Below are 22945 nucleotides of genomic sequence, written 5' to 3' on the forward strand. Positions count from 1 at the left end.
GACGATCATGCTCTGACGGAAAAAAATCGAAACACCAAAAATTAATTAATCCAGAGTAATGAAATTTCGGGGATACATTTGTGTAAATAACATTTTTAAATGTTTAACACTGAAAGATCATAGGTTAATGTATGCACGAGATAAGCCACTGCTAATGTGAAATGCAGGTACATTAAGAACCTGTGTAGCTGCCAGAATGCTAAATGTAAGCATGAAAACGTGCATGCATTGTGTTGTACAGATCCGCATGTCATTTTGTGGCATGAAGTTCTATGCCTGTTGCATCTGGTAGGTCAATAAAAGAAATGTTAATGCTGTTTGTGGATGACGCTGGAGTTGTCGTCCTATGACGCACCTTATGTGCTCGATTGGAGGCAGATCTAGTGATCCAGCAGGCCAAGAAAACATGGCAACGCCCTTAGAGCTTGCTGGGTTGCAACAGCGATACGTGGCCGACCGTTATCTTATTGGGATACACCCCCTGAAGTGGCATTCATGAATGGCAGCACATAACATCGAACCAGCAGTCTGACGTACAAATTTGCTGTCAGGGTGCGTGGGATAACCACGAGAGTGCTCCTGCTGTCCTACGAAATCTCACCACAGACCATAACTCCAGGTGTAGGTCCAGTGAGTCTGTCACGAAGACATGGTGGTTGCAGGCCCTTAACTGGCCTCCTCCTAACCTACACATTGCCATCACAGCCACCGAGGCAGAACCAGCTTTCATAAGAATACACAACAGACGTCCGCCCTGCCCTTTAACTAGCTCTCGCTTGACACTATGGATGTCACAAATGGCAGTGGTCTGGGGTCTGGGGAATACAGTCTATCTGGCATGTGGTTCAGAGCTGTTCTTGAAGTAATCGAATAGTTCGTGGTGTCAGCGAGGTGCCAAATGCTCCTCAAATTGTTGCTGCAGATGCATTACGATGCGCCAGACCCATTCGCCGTACTTGGTTGTCTTCGTTCCTGGTAGTGCCTTGTCGACATCTGGAGCCCGGTCTCTTTGCGAATGTATATTCTCATGACAGTCGCAGTAGCTTCATTTTTGGCAAGTCTTTCTGCAATATTGCAAAAGGAAAATTCATCTCCTGGTAGCTTTATTACCCGACCGTATTCAGACTCAGTGAGGTGTTGATAACAGTACCTTTTCCACCTTAAACACGTTCTTGAGTAACGCCATCTCGCTACGTCCACTCTCAAAGGTAACAAACGCCTACGATCATCACAGCGTATGCTTAAACCAAACATAATTTGTAGCCTTATAGTCGCATACTGAAGCGATTCTTATGCTACTAACACGAAAATGGATTAGCCATCATGTTTCAGATGTAGAAACTCGCCTAAATCTTTCGTTTATGTCGTCAGCGTATAAACATTCTGTCGAAAGCCTGGTAGAGATATGGGGTGCTGTGTCTCGTGCACTTAATGCTCGCCCTACTGCCGCCAAGCGGTCGGCGGAATGTTTATGTGACAGTCATCTCCAGATTTTTCCTCTACTGTTACACGAGACACCTAGGCGTCTTAAATCAAGATACGGTGAGAACGCGGCGTCATAATGGTCTAACGAACGAGACCCGCCGTAGCACAATGAATGTGTATAAGTGTAGTTGTTGAGTTTCTCGTAAGTTACACACGTTGACGTCAATCAGCTGTGGAGTTCGAATTGATTATGATTATTTTACGAACGTTTAAACTGATACAAAATTAGTGGAATGAATATCATCAGTGAAAGATGAAATACAACGATTGGTAGAGCAGTGTACAGTAAAGCGTGGTCCAAACATCTTTTCAGTAGGCCCAACATCACTTTACGACATAGAACTCCTGGCGGTTGAGATACAGTAATGCACGGCGACCTCTGTAGGTAACCGAACTAACTTCGGCGTCATGGAGCCACTTGAACTCCCTAACTTACACTCACAGTCAGTTGGTGACTTTAACTGCCACAGTACATCACGGGGCTAAAGGGAAACATATAAAACTGGAGAAGAAGTGGAAGACGGGATTAACAAATGGGGCTGGTGTTAATCAGTGACCTAAAGATGTCACCATCCTTCAGCAGTGCCAGATGGCGTCGTGGATGTAACTTAGATAGCATTTTTGTCAGTAAACATCTTGCACAGCAAGTAAGTAAGAATGTTTGCAAGTCAGTGAAGCAGATGCAACATCGACCTATTATTTCTTCCCATGAAGCAGGTGTGAAACAAGAGATTGTCTACTTCAAGAAGAACAATGGGAGAATTTCACACAGTAACTTGAGATGAAAGTCCTAAAACGCGGTCCATATCCGGAGATGTATGACGATTATATCAATTAAGTTCAAGTTGCCTCACAACTATATCCCAAGAGGATGAAGAACGAACCACATACCAGGACTTCAAGATTTCAAGGCTCTCTTAGAGAGAATGATCCCTCCTCTGAGGAAAGAATCCAAACAGGTGAAGATCTCCCTTATCTTGAATTAGCTTCCAGAAGTAAAAAACGATGCGACCTAGTACCAAATCTACATATGAACGAGAAGAATCGAAAAGTATGGAAATTCTAGAATACCCTCAAAGTAACCCAACAACTGCTGCTCCTAATCTCTCGAAGATAACTCTTGCTAAAACTGTCCATGAGTCAGTTCTGAACTGTAAGCCAAAGGGAAGATCTATAAACTCCAATCACGCGAGGTGTGCTGATGAGAAAGACTGCCCCGCTACTACTTTCAACCTAAACGTACTGAAAACGGTATTCAAGTCTATGAGAACCATACAGCTGCAGGCTTAGAGATACTACGGGCAGAACAAATTACATTGTTTGGACCTGCTACAGAACAGTGGATATTAAATCATATGAACACTGTATTTCAAAATTGCAAAGTCTAAAGATTTGTTGCAAAGACAAAGTAGCAGAACTTCTAAAGCCTGGGAAGAGACGACAGAACCAAAAACTTTCGTCCAGTTTCACTTCTTTGCCATTTGTGCAAGATACTGGAAAGGTTGATTCTAAATCGAATATGAGAATACATCGACAAAAGGCTCACGAGAGCAGTCAGGCTTCCATCAAGGAATGTCTTGTTGTGAACAGATCCTTAATATAGTACAACACATTGAGAATGGTTATGAAAGAAGTCAAGTCACAGGTGTTGTTTTCGGACAACTCACTGCAGCTTATGATATGGCCAACCAGAAAAATCTGCTCAGAATTTTGTATCCAGCCACAAAGGATTGTCGTTTAAACACAGTTAATCAAATGTTTTCCGCAAAGTAGGAGATACTTCGCCATACTACAAAATAAAAAAGTCGATGGAGGATTCAGAAAAATACTTTCCCTCAGGAAATCGTACTATCCCCGCTGTTGTATAACTTTCACACGAACAACCAACCAACTAGAGGATTTATTTGTGCTTACGAAACAGGAATTGCTGCCCAAGGTAAACCCTTTGAGGAGGTACAGAACCTGTAACAAAAACTCTCAAAAAGCTGGCTAGGTACTACACTCCTGGAAATGGTGTGTCAGACCCACCATACTTGCTCCGGACACTGCGAGAGGGCTGTACAAGCAATGATCACACGCACGGCACAGCAGACACACCAGGAACCGCGGTGTTGGCCGTCGAATGGCGCACCGCCGCCGTCAGTGTAGGCCAGTTTGCCGTGGAGCTCCATCGCCGTGGCAAGCCGTTCCACAGGACTACATCCAGCATCTCTACGATCGTCTCCATGGGAGAATAGCAGCCTGAATTGCCGCGAAAGGTGGATATACACTGTACTAGTGCCGACATTGTGCATGCTCTGTTGCCTGTGTCTATGTGCCTGTGGTTCTGTCAGTGTGATCATGTGATGTATCTGACCCCAGGAATGTGTCAATAAAGTTTCCCCTTCCTGGGACAATGAATTCACGGTGTTCTTATTTCAATTTCCAGGAGTGTATAATGTTAACCAGCTAAGGCCAAATCCTAGAAAGACACAAATTTATGTTTACCCTATATGAAACAGAAATGCTAAAATAAAACAGAACTTTACTTGGAGAGGAGAACAGCTATTCAACTGCGATACTCCCAAATCCCCCCCATGAACCATGGACCTTGCCGTTGGTGGGGAGGCTTGCGTGCCTCAGCGATACAGATGGCCGTACCGAAGGTGCAACCACAACGGAGGGGTATTGTTGAGAGGCCAGACAAACATGTAGTTCCTGAAGAGGGGCAGCAGCCTTTTCAGTACTTGCAGGGGCAACAGTCTGGATGATTGACTGTTCTGGCCTTGCAACATTAACCAAAACGGCCTTGCTGTGCTGGTACTGCGAACGGCTGAAAGCAAGGGGAAACTACAGCCGTAATTTTTCCTGAGGACATGCAGCTTTACTGTATGATTAAATGATGATGGCGTCCTCTTGAGTAAAATATTCCGGAGGTAAAATAGTCCCCCATTCGGATCTCCGGGCGGGGACTACTCATAAGGACGTCGTTATCAGGAGAAAGAAAACTGGCGTTCTACGGATCGGAGCGTGGAATGTCAGATCCCTTAATCGGGCAGGTAGGTTAGAAAATTTAAAATGGGAAATGGATAGGTTAAAGTTAGATATAGTGGGAATTAGTGAAGTTCGGTGGCAGGAGGACCAGGACTTTTGGACTGTGAATACAGGTTATAAACACAGCATCAAATAAGGGTAATGCAGGAGTAGGTTTAATAATGAATAGGAAATTAGGAATGCGTGTAAGCTACTGCAAACAGCATAGTGAACACATTATTGTGGCCAAGATAGTCACGAAGCCCACACCTACTACAGTAGTACAAGTTTATATGCCAACTAGCTCTGCAGATGATGAAGAAATTGATGAAATGTATGTTGAGATAGAAGAAATTATTCAGGTAGTGAAGGGAGACGAAAATTTAATAGTCATGGGTGACTGGAATTCGTCAGTAGGAAAAGGAAGAGAAGGAAACATAGTAGGTGATTATGGATTGGGGCTAAGAAATGAAAGAGGAAGCCGTCTGGTAGAATTTGGCACAGAGCATAACTTAATCATACCTAACACTTGGTTCAAGAATCATAAAAGAAGGTTGTATACATGGAAGAATCCTGGAGATACTAAAAGGTATCAGATAGATTATATAATGGTAAGACAGAGATTTAGGAATCAGGTCTTAAATTATAGGACATTTGCAGGGGCAGATGTAGACTCTGACCACAATCTACTGGTTATGACCTGTAGGTTAAAAGTGAAGAAACTGCAAATTTAAGGACATGGGATAAGCTGAAAGAAACAGAGGTTGTACAGAGTTTCAAGGAGGGCATAAGAGAACAATTGACAGGTATGGGGGAAAGAAACACAGATGAAGAAGAATGGGTAGCTTTGAGGGATGAAGTAGTGAAGGCAGCAGAGGATCAAGTAGGTAAAAAGACGAGGGCTGCTAGAAATCCTTGGGTAACAGAAGAAATATTGAATTTCTTTGATGAAAGGAGAAAATATAAAAATGAAATAAATGATGCAGGCAAAAAGGAATACAAACGTCTCAAAAATGACATCGACAGGAAGTGCAAAATGGCTAAGCAGGGATGGCTAGAGGACAAATGTAAGGATGTAGAAGCTTATCTCATTAGGGGTCAGATAGATACTGCCTACAGGAAAATTAAAGAGACCTTTGGAGAGAAGAGAACCACGTGTATGATTATCAAGAGCTCAGATGACAACCCAGTTCAAAGCAAAGAAGGGAAGGCAGAAAGGTGGAAGTAGTATATAGAAGGTTTACACAAGGACGATGTACTTGAGGACAATATTATGGAAATGGAAGAGGATGTAGATGAAGACGATATGGGAGATAAGATACTGCGTGAAGAGTTTGACAGAGCACTGAAAGACCTGAGTCGAAACAAGGCCCCAGGAGTAGACAACATTCCAGTAGAACTACTGACGGCCTTGGGAGAGCCAGTCATGACAAAACTCTACCAGCGGGTGAGCAAGATGTATGAGACAGGCGAAATACCCTCAGACTTCAAGAAGAATATAATAATTCCAATCCCAAAGAAAGCAGGTGCTGACAGATGTGAAAATTACCGAACTATCAGTTTAATAAGTCACAGCTGCAAAATACGTACGCGAATTCTTTACAGACGAATGGAAAAACTGGTAGATGCGGACCTCGGGGAGGATCAGTTTGGATTCCGTAGAAATTTTGGAACACGTGAAGCAATACTGACTTTACGACTTATCTTAGAAGAAAGATTAAGAAAAGGCAAACCTACGTTTCCGGCATTTGTAGACTTAGAGAAAGCTTTTGACAATGTTGACTGGAATACGCTCTTTCAAATTCTGAATGTGGCAGGGGTAAAATACAGAGAGCGAAACGCTATTTACAATTTGTACAGAAACAAGATGGCAGTTATAAGAGTCGAGGGACATGAAAGGGTAGCAGAGGTTGGGAAGGGAATGAGACAGGGTTGTTGCCTCTCCCCGATGTTATTCAATCTGTGTATTGAGCAAGCACTGAAGGAAACAAAAGAAAAATTCGGAGTAGGTATTAAAATCGATGGGGAAGAAATAAAAACTTTGAGGTTCGCCGATGACATTGTAATTCTGTCAGAGACAGCGAAGGACCTGGAAGAGCAGTTGAACGGAATGGACAGTGTCTTGGAAGGGCGGATATAAGATGAACATCAACAAAAGCAAAACGAGAATAATGGAATGTAGTCAAATTAAATCGGGTGATGCTGAGGGAATTAGATTAGGAAATGAGACACTTAAAGTAGTAAAGGAGTTTTGCTATTTAGGAAGTAAAATAACTGATGATGGTCGAAGTAGAGAGGATATAAAATGTAGACTGGCAATGGCAAGGAAAGCGTTTCTGAAGAAGAGAAATTTGTCAACATCGAATATAGATTTATGTATCAGAAAGTCGTTTCTGAAAGTATTTGTTTGGAGTGTAGCCATGTATGGAAGTGAAACATGGACGATAACTAGTTTGGACAAGAAGAGAATAGAAGCTTTCGAAATGTGGTGCTACAGAAGAATGCTGAAGATAAGGTGGATATATCACGTAACTAATAAGGAGATATTGAATAGTATTGGGGAGAAGAGGAGTTTGTGGCACAACTTGACAAGAAGAAGGGACCGGTTGGTAGGACATGTTTTGAGGCATCAAGGGATCACAAATTTAGCACTGGAGGGCAGTGTGGAGGGTAAAACTCGTAGAGGGAGACCAAGAGATGAATACACTAAGCAGATTCAGAAGGATGTAGGTTGCAGTAGGTACTGGGAGATGAAAAAGCTGGCACAGGGTAGAGTAGCATGGAGAGCCGCGTCAAAACAAGTATCAGGACTGAAGCCAACATCAACAACAACTCCCAAATACCTTGGAGTAAGGATGGACTGTTCCCTTCCGTTCTAAGTTCACTGCGAAGAAGTAAAGCTCGAAGTGTCGGCACACAACACCATCCATCTCCTTACAGGAACCATCTGGGGCGCACAGCCAAAAGTCTTTTTTAACATCTGCCCTGGCCCTATGTTTCTCCGCAGCGGAGTATTCTGAACCATTCTCGCAAAAGTTTTGCATATGTCAAACACGTTGATACAGGTTTGAACGACTCTTGTCGCACTGTGATCGATTGTCTACGATCAACTGCTGTAAATAAAATGCACCAAATTATGGATATAGTACCACTAAGTATCCGCAGGAAAGCAGCTGCAGAAGCGGAGAAGAAGAAACATAGAAAACGGATCCCAGACATCCCTTGTTTGCTTGGGTGAAATAAATAATCTCATATGCGTCACCCTAAATTAGTGTTTAATCGCATCGTTTTTAATTTTTCGTCTATATTTTTCTATAACAATTCACGAATAAAACAGCGATGACGATTAGCATTCTTGGCTTATGTTCTTTAACAGACAGTCGGGCATCAGTGTCACTGCATACAAATGCAATAATTTATTGTTCTCATTAATTTTAGATTGTGAATGATCAGTTACGCAAAATCAAGTGTTCGTACCTTTATCGATAGTTTTAGCTTTTACGGAATCCGTCTCTTGTAGTCGTAGAATGGGACGTACGTATTCCACTACTGCGGCTAATTTATTCCACATGTCAAAACTGGACACAATCAGAAGTGGTTAAATCACTTTGGAATTACGTAGGCCTATGGCATTCAGGAAAAAAAGCACGCACACACACAAAGTGAGCGGTAACCAACTTTCTTTTTTGCGTTGCTGTTATGCGTTGCTTGCCTGCTTGATTATTTGGTGCTCATATACTAGTATGACACAATATTCCTATCTCCCCTACTGGATGCTGTTGTTGAATGTGCGTGATGATATTTCGTGTGAGTACAACCCTGATTTTTAATTACTGATAAAACACTAGTGCACGCAACGGGTAACAAGACACATACACAAAACCAACGCACTCAGTAAAGGGGGACGTAAGCGTTAACATTTTTACAGGCCTACGTACACATTCCTACTGTGTTACAAAAAACGGGGGAATGCTAGTTCATTTGACATTATTTAGTAAGGTAATAAGGAGCTTCTTACTATTACGATTATGGATTTGAGCTTCGGGAGACGAGAGGTAATTGTCTGAAAATTCCAACTCGTTTTTTCTGCTTTTTTTAAGTGACTGAAATTTTATTACAAATTTAGATGTTATAATTGAACATAATTTGGAATCACTGATCCGTACCAACAACGGTGTTGACAAGTATTAAAATGGCTAATTGGTCTCGCATTATCAGCCTATCAATGGACACACAAAGAGGAGATGAAGGGAATTCAGTATCGCACGCCAGTGCACAACGCTTCCATGAGTCGCCACGATGAAGCACACCACGAAGCACAATGCAAAATACCGCTACTACATAAAGGCAAAAGCTCGTCCGCTTAGAGCTGGGAAGTTACCCACAGAGAAGTTTGAGCACATAATTTTCAAGTACGCTCGTGGGACGAGCCAAAGAGGGAAAGTTGGTTCGCGAACTGTATCTGCTGTGGTGTACTGCATTTCACGTCTTACCACCTTCCAGACGGAGCGTCTGCAGCACTGCGTCCGCTCCTTAGTACGTCCCGGCTACCAGACTATCCGCGTCGCTACGGACCGGCCACCCCGGCAGTCGTTCGAACTGCCATGTTCCTGTTGGCTGAAGGCCAACCTTCGCCCCCAGAACCGACCTTTCTGAAATGCCTCAAGGAGTCCCCGTGTTTAGCTTCCCTAGTTTCTCTTTCGAGAAGCCTGTCGCATCTACTGACAATCCTTTTAAACAGTCCTTCACATTTCTAAGCTGAGGACATTCATACATCATGCCCTCACGCATACTGGAAAGGTACAGAGAGGACGACGACGTGTGACACATTGAAAAGTAATCGGAATAAAAAGCTTGTTGCCTTCCACATGCCCATTAGCTGCAGTATTCATAAAGCGTACTCACAGTACCGCTTCAAAAGGTGCTCCAAAACTTTCTTTTGCTTAGCATAACAGTCACGTCCTAGGTGTAGTGTATTGTTCAATGTTATGGTTGGTGGTTGGCTGACTTTTTTGGGGGCGAGGGAAATCAGACAGTGAGGTCATCGGTTCCATGGTCTCAGATGGCAGTAATCAAGGGGGGAACAACACAAAGACCACAGTTCAGTCAAAGTAAAGGGATAACGTGCAAACAAAGAGGGCAGCAAGAAAAGGAAAAAGTAGGAGGGGGGTGGATGGAAACAGGAAGAGCACCGCCACCGACTTGTTCCGTCAACCATACCATACCGGACTATTATGACCATGCAATGCGGATAGCTCCAGGGGAAACAAAACAGGACAATGGACAAGACAAAATGTAGGGAAAAGGCGGGGAGAGCCGGTGTGGAGGCAAGGTCAAAATCTCCACAATCAAGGCCTACCCAAGTTAAATTCCAGAGGAAACTTCGACTGATACCTGAGTCGAGAAACCACTTTTTGGAAGAAAACTGAGGACGGATGTAACCATGTGATAATCGTCTGCTAACAACCGAGACAAGGACGGTGGGACGACATGTTTAGGGTGAAGGGCCAAAACGTGGGGGAAGTCCAGCAAAATATGGGTCACCACAAGGAGAGGCCTGTGGGTGACTCATTGCATAAAAACCCATGGGTCGGCCTAGCATGGTCAATACAAAGAAAGCAGAGGATGGTAGATTCCAGCTGGGAGAGGTAGAGGGAGGAAGCCTTATGGTGGGTCTCAAGTTTATTGGACAGTGAGGTAGCCTCCCAACATCTGGCCCACGATTGAGTAAAAACGGATTTGATACAAAGCCCCAAATCCACCCCAGAGGGGTCACAGGCAATTGGGGGGGGGGGGGGGTAGGTGGCCGCCCCCTCAGGCAGACGATCAGTACCTACGTGTCCAGGAATCCAAAAGGAAATCAACCAAACAAGCAGTATCAGCAAGATCAACGAGAAGGTCATGGATGGCAGAAACCAAGGAGTGGCGGCAAAAACTATGAGGCTACTCATTTAGTATGTACATAACAGAACTTGGGTGAGTGAGGACTGTTTAATGAAGCAGACGGTTCTATAGATTGTCATCAATTCCGCAATAAACACCACCACACGCGGTGGCGAGAGATGGTGTTCCATGCTAACAGAAGACATGAAGGCATGTTGCACATAATCGTTGGATTTAGAGCCAAAGGTGTAGGGAAAAGTAAGAGGCTTCAGAGCAAACTATGGAACGCCACTGGAGCAATAAAGGCTTTCAAACCTCAGAAATCCATAGAAATCTGGGGCTGAGGAACTAACCAAAGGATTGAGGGGGGGGGGGGTTGGGGTGGAGGGCATTCGGGAGAGAATGTGAGGAAGAGGATGAGGAGGGGAGATGGAACTCAAGGCTGAGAGAAGCAAGATGGAGCCCAACCAGTATACCCAGTCGAATCAGTGGGTGTGTGACGGTGCAGAGCAATGAAAAGAATAGAACAGAAAGGAGGAGGAGCGAAAAAGCAGATAGTGATGCCATAGGAAACCAGTAATGGGACTACAGAATTGAACGGGGAGGAATCCCAGTGGCAACCAGAAGACCTTCACCAGGGCTACTGTGGGACGCACTGGTTGCTAAACAGAAACCACAATGGTGAACCAGGTCCAAGAGGAGCGGCGTGGAAGGGGCAACTGATCCACAAACTTGACAACCATTGTTCAGATGAGACAGAACTACTGCCCATTGTAGGCGGAGAATGATCAAACAATATGCACCCAAGAGCTATGGGCAAGGAAGTGAATAACAGTGAGTTTACGAAAGCATCCAATCTTCAGATGATGAATATGGGCAATCAAGTAATCTTCTTGTCAGCAAGCAGACCTAAGAAACGGAACTGGGGGACCACAGTCAGGCGGTGGGCTTTGAGGTAGAGCTGCAAATCAGGATGGGCTTTATTATGTTGACAGAAATGCACCACCCTCGACTTAAGGGAGAGAATTGAAAACAGTGGAAGCGCACCGGATGGCATCCTGGAGTCTCTCTTCTGCAGAGGCCACTGAGTGGGAGGCAACCCTAATGCATGAAACGTCCACATACCAATGGTCCAGCAGAGGCCACAAGACCATCAATAGCTATGAGAAAAAGGAGAACACTTAATGTGGAGCCCTATGGAATGCCATTATCCTGGGTCTGCGTAGAGCTGAGAACAATACCAACCCAGACTCCAAATGACTGGTGGGACAGGAAAGGTGAAATAAAAACTGGAAGGGGGCCCCAAATGCCCCACTCAAGCAGGGTAAGGAGGATATGATGGCCCCAAGCTTTGTCGTTTTCCTTGTGAAGATTGAAGAGGACTGTGATAAGTTAGCGACACTGAGAAAAGGCCTGTCAAATAGCGGTTTTCATACAAAGCAGATGACTGATTAGAGACCTCCCCTCCAAAAAGCTGCACTGGTAAGCAGATAAAAGGTCTCGAGAGGCAAAGACCCGATTGAGCTGACAAGCCGCCATTTGTTCTACTAACTGACAGGAGACGTCAGTCAGGCTCACTGACTGGTAACTATCAAGAGTCGCTGGATCCTTGCTAGGCTTAAGGACAGGAACCACAATATTTTCTGTTAGTACTATATCTTCATTGAGAGGGGAAAATACCTTGGAGCCAAATACAATTAAACACCTGTCATGGAAAATTGAGGTGTTGAAGCAATTAGTTATGTATGAAATCAAGCCAGGAGTTGAACTGTGGGAACAAGAGAGGGCCAGAAGAAGCTTCCATTCATTAAAAGGTTCATTGAAGGATCCCACCTCACAAGGAATAAAATATAAGTGGGAAGCTTCAGACCACTGTTTCTTGAGAAGGAAGGTAGCTTGATAGGAGACTGATGCTGACCCATCACAAAATGGGTCATGAGGTGTTCTATGAGCACTGACGGATCTGTACAAAGGCCACCTGGAAGGGCAAGGCCTGAAATGGAAGACTGGCACTGACAACCTTGTAGGGTGTGGAGAGTAGCCCACACTCATGATGAAGAGACAGAAGAGTCTAGAAAGGAGACAAAGCGTTCCCAATACACCCATTTTCTCTGTTTGAGTAGGTAACTGGCTTTGGCATGATGATTTAAAAGTAATAAGACCAGCAGAGGATGAGTGTCGCTTAAGATGTTGCAAGGTGCGACTACGATAATGGATAGTGGTAGCAATGGCCATGATCCACCATGGAACTGGCCGACGGTGAACGAGGCCTGTCAAGTCAGGAATGGCAACGCCAGCAGCCTGTATTATCTTACTGGACAGATCATGGGCGCCGGCCGGAGTGGCCGAGAGGTTCTAGGCGCTACAGTCTGCACCCGCTCGATCACTACGGTCGCTGGTTCGAATCCTGCCTCGGGCATGGATGAGTGTGATGTCCTTAGGTTAGTTAGGTTTAAGTAGTTCTAAGTTATACGGCCCTGATGAGCTCAGAAGTTAAGACCCATAGTGCTCAGAGCCATTTGAACCATTTGAGATCACAGGCGACTTCATCAATAGAACTCAGTAAAGGTTGCGGAGAAACTGCCTGGGAGGTATATAGAGGCACGATGGAAAGCCCAGTGGGGTAATCTGGTCATCAGGAGGCGGGAAGGGTACGAGATAATCAACGGGAAGTGATCTTTGTCCCACAGGTCATCGTGTTGTAACCAGTGTAAGGAAGGAAGAAGAGAAGGAGATGAGACTGAAAGATCAATGGCAGAGAAAGTGCAACACTACAACGAGTAGGGGAACCATTATTACAAAGACACAGGTCTTGGTCCCAAAGAAAATGATCAGAGAGAAATTCATGACTAGATGAAAAAGCACTGCCTCACAAAAGGTGATGTGCATTCAAATCCCCAAGGAAGAGGAAGAGAAAGGGGAGCTGCTGAAGAAGCCAGTTAGGGCTGTCAGGAAGGAGATAAGGATTGCAAACTGTGATTGCAGAGTCCAAGTGGACCTGGACAGCATCTGCTTCCAGTGTGGTATGGAATGGGATCCATGTAATAACAATATCCATACGGACCAAAGTGTGGACACCACTGGCAGCTCTCAAAGGACCAATCCGTTTCCGACAGAAAGCACAGAACCCACAAAGGGTGTGTGACTGAGCATTACAACAGTGAGATTCCTGGAGCTGCTATGTAGAGGGCAATAAGGGATTGCACTCTGGGAGGTGACGGCAGTATCCATTATAGTTCTACTGAATAAGGACAGAAACGGTAATCCAGATGGGAAGCAAAAGGACTGCAGCCAGTTATGACATTGAGTCACCATTTGTTCTTCATCTTCTCTTTCATAAGGTGAGGAGGGAGGGCACAGAGAGAGAGCAGGCTTCTGTTAGATCGGGAACTGAAAGAGAGCAGGCGAACTCTAGGCACACACACCGTGTGTGCCATTCTATAAAATGTATTTTAACCATCAGCTGTTTACTTGTCCTATTAGTCATCTAACGGTTCCAGTTATTAGCCACTGTCCAAGATGTAGGGTACAACAGGTTAGTTTAAATCATTCCAAACTCCTCTGAAGCTGAACAATAACGAAATTATCAAGTTAAATCTGTTGTACCCTACATCCTGGACGATGGTTAATAACTGAAACCGGTATATAAAAGTACAAATAAACAGCTGTTGGTTAAAATGCATTTTATAAAAAAAACTTTATGGCTGTTGAAATTATCTTATGAAAAAATGGGTGCCCCTTGGCTGAAGTGTGGCACCTGGCCTCTGACCTGAAAGAGGCATCCTCTGAGCGAGCCCTATCATTGGCGGGCGCCGTAGAAGTGGGGCATTTCTTCGGTCAGGGAGGGGGAGTGGCACCCAGAGGTAAGGATGTGGGAATTCCCAGGAAAAGGTAGAAGAGAGGGGGGCTGGACTGAGGTAAAGAAGAGGGAGGATAGTGAAAGGAAGTAATAGAGGCAAAAGCAGACGTCATCAAACAGGACAAAGTCGGTCAAATTTCTGATGAGCTTCAGCCATACTCCTGTAACTCCTTTGTCTTGTTTCCTTTTTTATTAGCTGGGAGGCCTGGTGAGCGTGGAGAGTCAAGGCCGTGACACTGAACACACACAGATAGTACAGCACAGGGGCTCCCCTCGTGGGGTGGGTGTCCCCAGTCACCACACATAGGGCCCACCGCGCATCAGGAAGACATGTGCTCAAAACGCAAGCACCAAAAGCACCTCATGGGTGGTGGGATGTATGGCTTCACGTCACACTGATAAGATATAACCTTGATCTTCCTGGAAGGGTATCTTTCTCAGACAGAATAAATATACCGGTATTGGTGCCATTGTCTGTACGACTTTTCTGCGCACCCCAAATAAAATGAACGCCCCTTCGTTTCAGATTGACCTGTAGTTCCTGATCAGTTTAAAGGAAGATATTCCTATGAAAGATAACTGGATCACATTGAAAGACTGGTGGGGTGTGATGGACACAGGATATCGTCAGGACGACCACAAGCACGAAAGCTACAAACTGGGTGGCAAGTTTTGCTCAAAAGGGAAACCACCTTATTGAGAGACTCCGCTTCGATATGCCGAAAATGAAGGTCTCTTTCTTGCCGATAGCAAACAAGTAGTGACCTGCGTGTCCTCAAATCCCTTTCAAGGAGCTCGTCGTCGTTTGTGGGAAGTATCCCGAGTCCGGAAAGGTGGATCCCGCGAAGGCATAACCGGTAAACTTGCTTCTAATTCACCGTAAGGTACCATGTAGACTGGACGTCAGGGGCAAGATAAGGAGCGCATACCGTTAACCAGACGGCACTCCGGTCGGCGTGGAAATGCTTTCCATCAACCACATTCGGTGTCCTCTGTTGGTGAAGAAAGTTGTAGTTCGCATAGGCATGAGGCGCGTTGGCAGTGAAGCAGTACGGACATAGAACAGTTCGAGGAAAAAATGGCGGAAGGAAAAGAAGGGCGGTAGGATGTCTGTAAGCTAGATACGGGCCGAGAGAGAGTGTGGTGCTAGGGCTTCCAGCAACAGGTTGGCGAGGAACGTGGGACAACGGCGCCACAGCACCTTGAGAGCTGACAAAAAGGGCTATCGCTTTGTCAGGGACATGGTACAAGCCTAAACCGCCCCTGCACCGCGGGAGAGTGAGGATCTCGTACTGATTCTTGAACAGCAACCGCTTCGAACACGTGGACGTGGTCCCTGACCGAGTAAAATTTCTAACATACTGCACACTGCAATGCAGCATCCCTTTTCAAATCTTGATTTCCATGGGAGTTGGGATGATATATCCGCACTGAAACAAACATTGTGGAGGCGTGCCCCTCTTCTTTCATAAACGTAGCTATCTGAGTGGCGTCTGTTGTGCGGACATGTCCGACAGAACAGACACCAGTCAGATATGTACGTTTCTCTTTTACAACGTCGGAGGACCTTTTCCCTGTAGCATGACACTGCCTACTCTGTTGTAGGTTGCTTCATTGCTAACGGCACTCAGTTGTTTACTTTTATCTGCGCTCTCCTTTCGCTGTGGCCACCAGATCTTTCTCGTTTGGATAACGTTGCTTTTCCAGGCTACTACTTAGTACTGCCATGTCGCTGTGCCACAGTTGCTGTAAGGGAACACCGACGGTGTTGCAATATTTCCTCTGAGCAGGTGAGTGATGACGGATACTTCGTGCACTTCTACTCGCCGCCGGACCTCCCGCCGCTGCCCAAGTACGTCGTGTTCGTGCTGGACGTGAGTGGGTCGATGGGCGGGCGCAAGATAGAGCAGCTGAGGCAGGCCATGGGCTCCATCCTGGACGAGCTGCGCCCGCGGGACAACTTCACGCTCATCACGTTCTCCTCTGAATCGCAGGTAAGGATGAACATACGTTTACGTGCGGCCGAAAGCATCGGAGATCTCATATATCTCGGGAATTATGTGTTTGTCCCTTAATACTAATTTATTTTCTCACAAGGATGGTTCCTTATGCATATAGGCAGTGACAAAAGTTTTTGCGATGTTAATAAGATAATTATGTGTAAAGTACGCTGAATCAATAATTCTGCTTTATCAAAAATAGGAAAGAAACGTAACGAAACGTATCTCTGAAAAACCTTTGACAGGACAAGATTTTAAACATGGCTGCAACAGGACAGCTAGTGGCAACTGCTGAAACAAGGTGTTAATATGGCACTGCGTTAAGCTGTGCTGACAAAAGAGGAATCAAAGCTTAGACTCTGTAAAATAACTTACGTAGAATGTTTGAGTATCGTATTCAGTGCTAACATAACGTAACCTGTTATTATTCTCTACTTAAATCTAGGACCTCCGTCTTCACTGAAGTTGTCTTACGATTATTACTTACAATTGTACATAAAAATTTATAAATTTGATGATTAATAACATAATGATGTTTAACGTAGGCATTTATTCAAAAACAAACTCTATAATTTAAACTATTACCTCAAAAGAAAGCATTCTATCTTCTTTCTTCTGCCCTGCACATACGTAACCATGCCTCACATCCTAAACGAGTAAATCATCCTCATATACACAGTAACATGGTACAAGTATATAACGTATTTCAGTTAGCTGATCGCGGTAATGGATTTCCCAATCTGTTCTGCTGACTTTGGCAACATGGACAATATTCATGCATTGAATATTTTGCATTTACAGCTTTATCAGCTCAACATATTTTGATAATAATTACAACCACAGACAAAAAAGTATGTTTGTAGTGTCTTTGGATGCTATTCATATAATATCAGAATACTACCACATTGTCTATTGCTACTTTTTGGAGAAACTTTTTTGTTAGGAATCCATTTACAAATTTTCCATGTTTTATAACTAACTTTAAAAATTTTGATAAGTTACAAAAGGAATTTTCTGGCAGTTCCACGTGTACACGTGTTCTGTCCATTTGTTGTTGGGTTATGTACGATACCTTTTTGAATTAAAATTAAGATAGACAGATTTTTCTTTTAACACCAATCTGTAGCTCTTTTATTATGACAAAGTAAATTTATATTCCTACTTTGTGCTGTTTTAGTGCCATACTATTAACCAAACAAGCAAATATTAATTGTAGTATGGTACTCATTTTTCCTCAGTTTTGATAAATCACTGACTTCAGTAGGATGTAAATTTTCATTCGTGTCTAACTAAAACCCGTCGTCATAGCAGAGGTATCCAACACACAGTTTTGAGGTGTCCAGTTCGAGTATTGGTGATGGTAGAAATTTTTACGCCCAGTACTTCCTAAGACAAGGTGACGAGGAATGGTGTTTAAAGTGATCACCAGCTTTTGTATCAGTAAATTAAATTCTAAAATTTCAGCAGTGCCTCATGGAGTGAGGACAAGTGACACTGTAGATGCTGATCCATGAGTCGGATGGTGACATTAGGCACTGCTGTCCCCTTGGTGCTATTCGAGGGGAGTAGACTGTGTGCGGGCACCGGGTCTCACTGCTCCTTACTTTCATCCATAACGACACAAACCCAACAGCAAACTGTACACGCACTCATCGAAGTCATCCACACGACAAACATACACACTTGAGATGCCGTAACAGATCGGAGGAAGCAATGGACAACCATATGCAAAGACTTAAAAATGTGGGACTGACGTATCTGGTCGACGCTAATTTTATGAGTGATTGCCTGACTTCGAAGAACCAAATAGTTCACATCTTACAGTGGCTTCTCGCAATGAATTTATTACATGAAATATTCAGTTTTTCATGCGTAAAACTTGAGAAAACTCGAGCTTTCAATCCCTTCATCTATCGCCATTGTCCTTACGATGGAATAAGTAAAAATCTCGAGTTCGTACTTAAATTAGACACTGAAGGACAACTGCAAGCATTTTCTTGTTTTCATTGTGATTTCCTGTGAAGATTTCACGATCCTGTGTTTTATGAGCTTTCCGATTAGTGAAGACTGCTTTCCCTTTTTAGGCGGTTAACTTTTTAATGTAACATAGCGGCTAGTTGATAACAACAGGCCGACAACTATGCGAAGACCGTCAATGTGCTTTTAATTGCAAATCTTCCAATTAGGACAACGATTTTGTTATTAAACTTCAAAAATCTTTTGTACAATTTTATGCCATAATCGTTAGACAGCACCACTGAAAACGGACGCCTTGTGTTTTAAGTACAGAATAATCATAGTTTACGTTCATATCAATACTTAAAACATTACTTCAACAAACATTCTACATAAGGTATTTTACAGAGTGCAAGCTTTGACACTTATTTTCTCAGTATTATTCAATGCCGTGGCACATTAACTACACTCCTGGAAATTGAAATAAGAACACCGTGAATTCATTGTCCCAGGAAGGGGAAACCTTATTGACACATTCCTGGGGTCAGATACATCACATGATCACACTGACAGAACCACAGGCACATAGACACAGGCAACAGAGCATGGACAATGTCGGCACTAGTACAGTGTATATCCACCTTTCGCAGCAATGCAGGCTGCTATTCTCCCATGGAGACGATCGTAGAGATGCTGGATGTAGCCTTGTGGAACGGCTTGCCATGCCATTTCCACCTGGCGCCTCAGTTGGACCAGAGTTCAAGCTGGACGTGCAGACTGCGTGAGACGACGCTTCATCCAGTCCCAACATGCTCATGGGGGACAGATCCGGAGATCTTGCTGGCCAGGGTAGTTGACTTACACCTTCTAGAGCACGTTGGGTGGTACGGGATACATGCGGACGTGCATTGTCCTGTTGGAACAGCAAGTTCCCTTGCCGGTCTAGGAATGGTAGAACAATGGGTTCGATGACGGTTTGGATGTACCGTGCACTATTCAGTGTCCCCTCGACGATCACCAGAGGTGTACGGCCAGTGTAGGAGATCGCTCCCCACACCATGATGCCGGGTGTTGGCCCTGTGTGCCTCGGTCGTATGCAGTCCTGATTGTGGCGCTCACCTGCACGGCGCCAAACACGCATACGACCATCATTGGCACCAAGGCAGAAGCGACTCTCATCGCTGAAGACGACACGTCTCCATTCGTCCCTCCATTCAAGCCTGTCGCGACACCACTGGAGGCGGGCTGCACGATGTTGGGGCGTGAGCGGAAGACGGTCTAACGGTGTGCGGGACCGTAGCCCAGCTTCATGGAGACGGTTGCGAATGGTCCTCGCCGATACCCCAGGAGCAACAGTGTCCCTAATTTGCTGGGAAGTGGCGGTGCGGTCCCCTACGGCACTGCGTAGGATCCTACGGTCTTGGCGTGCATCCGTGCGTCGCTGCGGTCCGGTCCCAGGTCGACGGGCACGTGCACCTTCCGCCGACCACTGGCGACAATATCGATGTACTGTGGAGACCTCAGGCCCCACGTGTTGAGCAATTCGGCGGTACGTCCACCCGGCCTCTCGCATGCCCACTATACGCCCTCGCTCAAAGTCCGTCAACTGCACATACGGTTCACGTCCACGCTGTCGCGGCATGCTACCAGTGTTAAAGACTGCGATGGAGGTCCGTATGCCACGGCAAACTGGCTGACACTGACGGCGGCGGTGCACAAATGCTGCGCAGCTAGCGCCATTCGACGGCCAGCACCGCGGTTCCTGGTGTGTCCGCTGTGCCGTGCGTGTGATCATTGCTTGTACAGCCCTCTCGCAGTGCCCGGAGCAAGTATGGTGGGTCTGACACACCGGTGTCAATGTGTTCTTGTTTCCATTTCCAGGAGTGTATATGCTCCAGGAGATGCTACTAGCTGTTCCGTCTACGTGATTTTATTTCATTTCACTTTATTTTATTTTTTAGTAAGGCAGAGTTGGGTGATTGTGAGCGGCTGCCAATCACACACATCCAGTACCGGCAGTTAGCGATAAAAATAACTTCTGAGTACTGCTGCCCTCTTCTGATTCCTGAAGGTAACAAACGGAAACAAGAATACAGGCGCCATCTGAATAGTGGAATGCGTGAGACAAATGAAAAATGCCACTTTCCTATTACTTTCGGCAGACAGAAAAGAAGAAAGTAGGTTTACTATTATTACTGATTTACTTTTATCTGAGTATATTCTCAGAGCTTGAAATTCATTGTGTCATTGCTTAGATTTGCTCTATAAATATAACAGCAAAGCATACAGATTCTATTCGCGTTTGTATCTAATGGCAAACTGTAGTAATGGTGCGCTGAAAGAGAACAGGCGGCGCCACCGTGGAAAAGAGTCTGATAACGAAGGAAAAAGTAATGAATGGCAAGAAGCAACAGACTTGAAGAACAGCAACGGGGAAACTATACATGGCTGCCTAACCTTCAGCCTGAAGAGAAGAAAAGGAAAAACATAAGTAAGAACAAAACACCAGAGTCATTGATGATAATAATTATAAACTGTTTAATGATGCATTGAAGTCGCGCAACGCGTTGTAAAGAACCTATTGCTGCATCTGTGGAGAAGTAGGTAAAGTCAAAAAGTTATAGTACAGCTGTGTTGGATTCTCTGATTGCAATCAGGCTGCCAATACTGGAGAAGTTCCACGAATACTATATTTGTAATGACTGCTTACCCAAAAAATGGACATTCCAAAAATTGTTGAAGTGTGACTACATATAGTGACTGTGACTACATATAGTATGTAACTTCTTAAATTTATTTCAATATTCTTATTTCCTCACAAAAACAGGCAGAAAATTTAATGGCGATTATTTTCGCTCACATATATTTAGCTTAAGCTTCCTTGCTCAAGTGCACAACACCCAGTCACTAAGCGTAATTACCGCATAAAATGGGGAATCGTTCGTAGCTGCATCTTCATAGTATTTGCGGTTAAGCTTTATTGCACTGTTTTCAGTATAATGACAGTATGGAAACTACAGAATCACACATTATGGCACTTATAATGAAACTGGCAAAATTGGTGTGCTGGCGACAGCTTGCACCAGCACATTCCCCACAGTCCACGTTTCACTACCATACATAGTACTGCGCGCCAAACATATATTCTCAGAAATTTCCTCCTCGTGGCCTTTGTGTGATACTTCTGCAGATCACCCTACGATGCTGATTGCCATTTCTGGCTGTTGCTGTTCTCCAAACCTTGGTGCAGGATGACACAGAATTTCGCAGGCAGGCAATTACTCGTTCAAGGTTGGCAGACACAGGTGGAAGGGATTACAACATGTTTGGTGCACAATACGGCCATCCTCCGTTCGGTGACCAGACATGGCCGACGGGAATCTTGGCGACGAGTTCGCTGTCCTTGAATTCCCACGTAATCGATCATCGATTTACTGTCAATTCAGACCGCTACACAAACCTTGATAATTTGCCATTCTACCAGCTGGCGAAACGGAGATCGACAAGAGGTCCTTTTCAAAGCCTGTCATGGTACCATTACGTTGTCTTTCATGAGAAGGCGGCATTTGCATGTCCTTCACAGTTATTAGTCAATATTTGACGCTGTTCACGCCTCTTATTGGCCCTCTCAGGCTCGTTAACACCACTAATCACGAACAAAAATATTGCACTCGGCGGCTGTTCTGCCTCTCACATTCAATTGCAAATCTAATCAGTTATTTATTTGCAAATGGTTTGTACGAAGTATTATTGATATCCGACCATGTCTTCTGGATACTTCCCATTTTTTTAGGAAGTGTAAAATATACATCTTGCTCACAGTTGCACAAAGAATACAGTGAATTAATTTGTGATTTTTGGTAGCTTCATCTCTCCTGTTCTACACCTTTGTTCTATATATTCACGGCAACCCTCTGAAAACGTGTCGCGTTACACAGGGGAATACATTCGCTTTGTCGACAGGTGTGGTGGCCGGGTGCCGGCGTGAAGGTCCCTTCCTCCTCGTCAGACCAGCACGTGTCCGGCGCACTCAACGTCACCGCCGCTGTGGTCGCCGCCACCCCTGAAAACGTCGTCCTCGCTAAGGACTACGTCACATCTCTGGAGGCCGGGGGAGGTGAGCTGTGCACTCTGAGAATACTCCGAGTTCCTTGTCAGATTCTGACATTAACTTCAGCGCAATGTTTGTACAGTCTCGTAAAATCCTTCGGAGGTTTGTAGTGACAACCTAATGTATATCGTATTGAATAGGGACTGATACTGCTCAGATGTTACAAGAACCAACATGTCGCACATTATACCACAGATGACAAAATGGTAGATATCGAAATAGACGACAGAGGGGTAGAGAAGCAATTAAAATCACTCAAAAGAGGAAAGGCCGCTGGACCTGATGGGATACTAGTTCGACTTTACACAGAGTACGCGAAGGAACTTGCCCCCCTTTTTGCAGCGGTGTACCGTAGGTCTCTAGAAGAGCGTAGCGTTCCAAAGGATTGGAAAAGGCACAGGTCATCCCCGTTTTCAAGAAGGGACGTCGGACAGATGTGCAGAACTATACACCTATAACTCTAACGTCGATCAGTTGTAGAATTTTGGAACACGTATTATTTTCGAGTATAATGACTTTTCTGGAGACTAGAAATCTACTCTGTAGGAACCAGCATGGGCTTCGAAAAAGACAGTCGTGTGAAACCCAGCTCGCGCTATTCGTCCACGAGACTCAGAGGGCCATAGGCACGGGTTTACA

The 22945-nt window shown here is 44.7% G+C and overlaps 1 protein-coding gene across 1 annotated transcript in view; it reads left to right on the plus strand.

Annotated features, from left to right (window-relative positions):
• LOC126354677 (inter-alpha-trypsin inhibitor heavy chain H4-like) overlaps positions 1-22945 on the plus strand; it is a 142760-nt gene that overhangs the window by 38881 nt on the left and 80934 nt on the right. Inside the window, exons 7-8 of the mRNA XM_050004482.1 lie at positions 16030-16233; positions 22159-22312. Of these exons, the coding sequence (XP_049860439.1) occupies positions 16030-16233; positions 22159-22312 (358 nt within the window). The remainder of the gene's footprint in view (positions 1-16029; positions 16234-22158; positions 22313-22945) is intronic.

The sequence above is a fragment of the Schistocerca gregaria genome, chromosome 1, assembly GCF_023897955.1.
Source record: "Schistocerca gregaria isolate iqSchGreg1 chromosome 1, iqSchGreg1.2, whole genome shotgun sequence".
Taxonomy (NCBI): domain Eukaryota; kingdom Metazoa; phylum Arthropoda; class Insecta; order Orthoptera; family Acrididae; genus Schistocerca; species Schistocerca gregaria.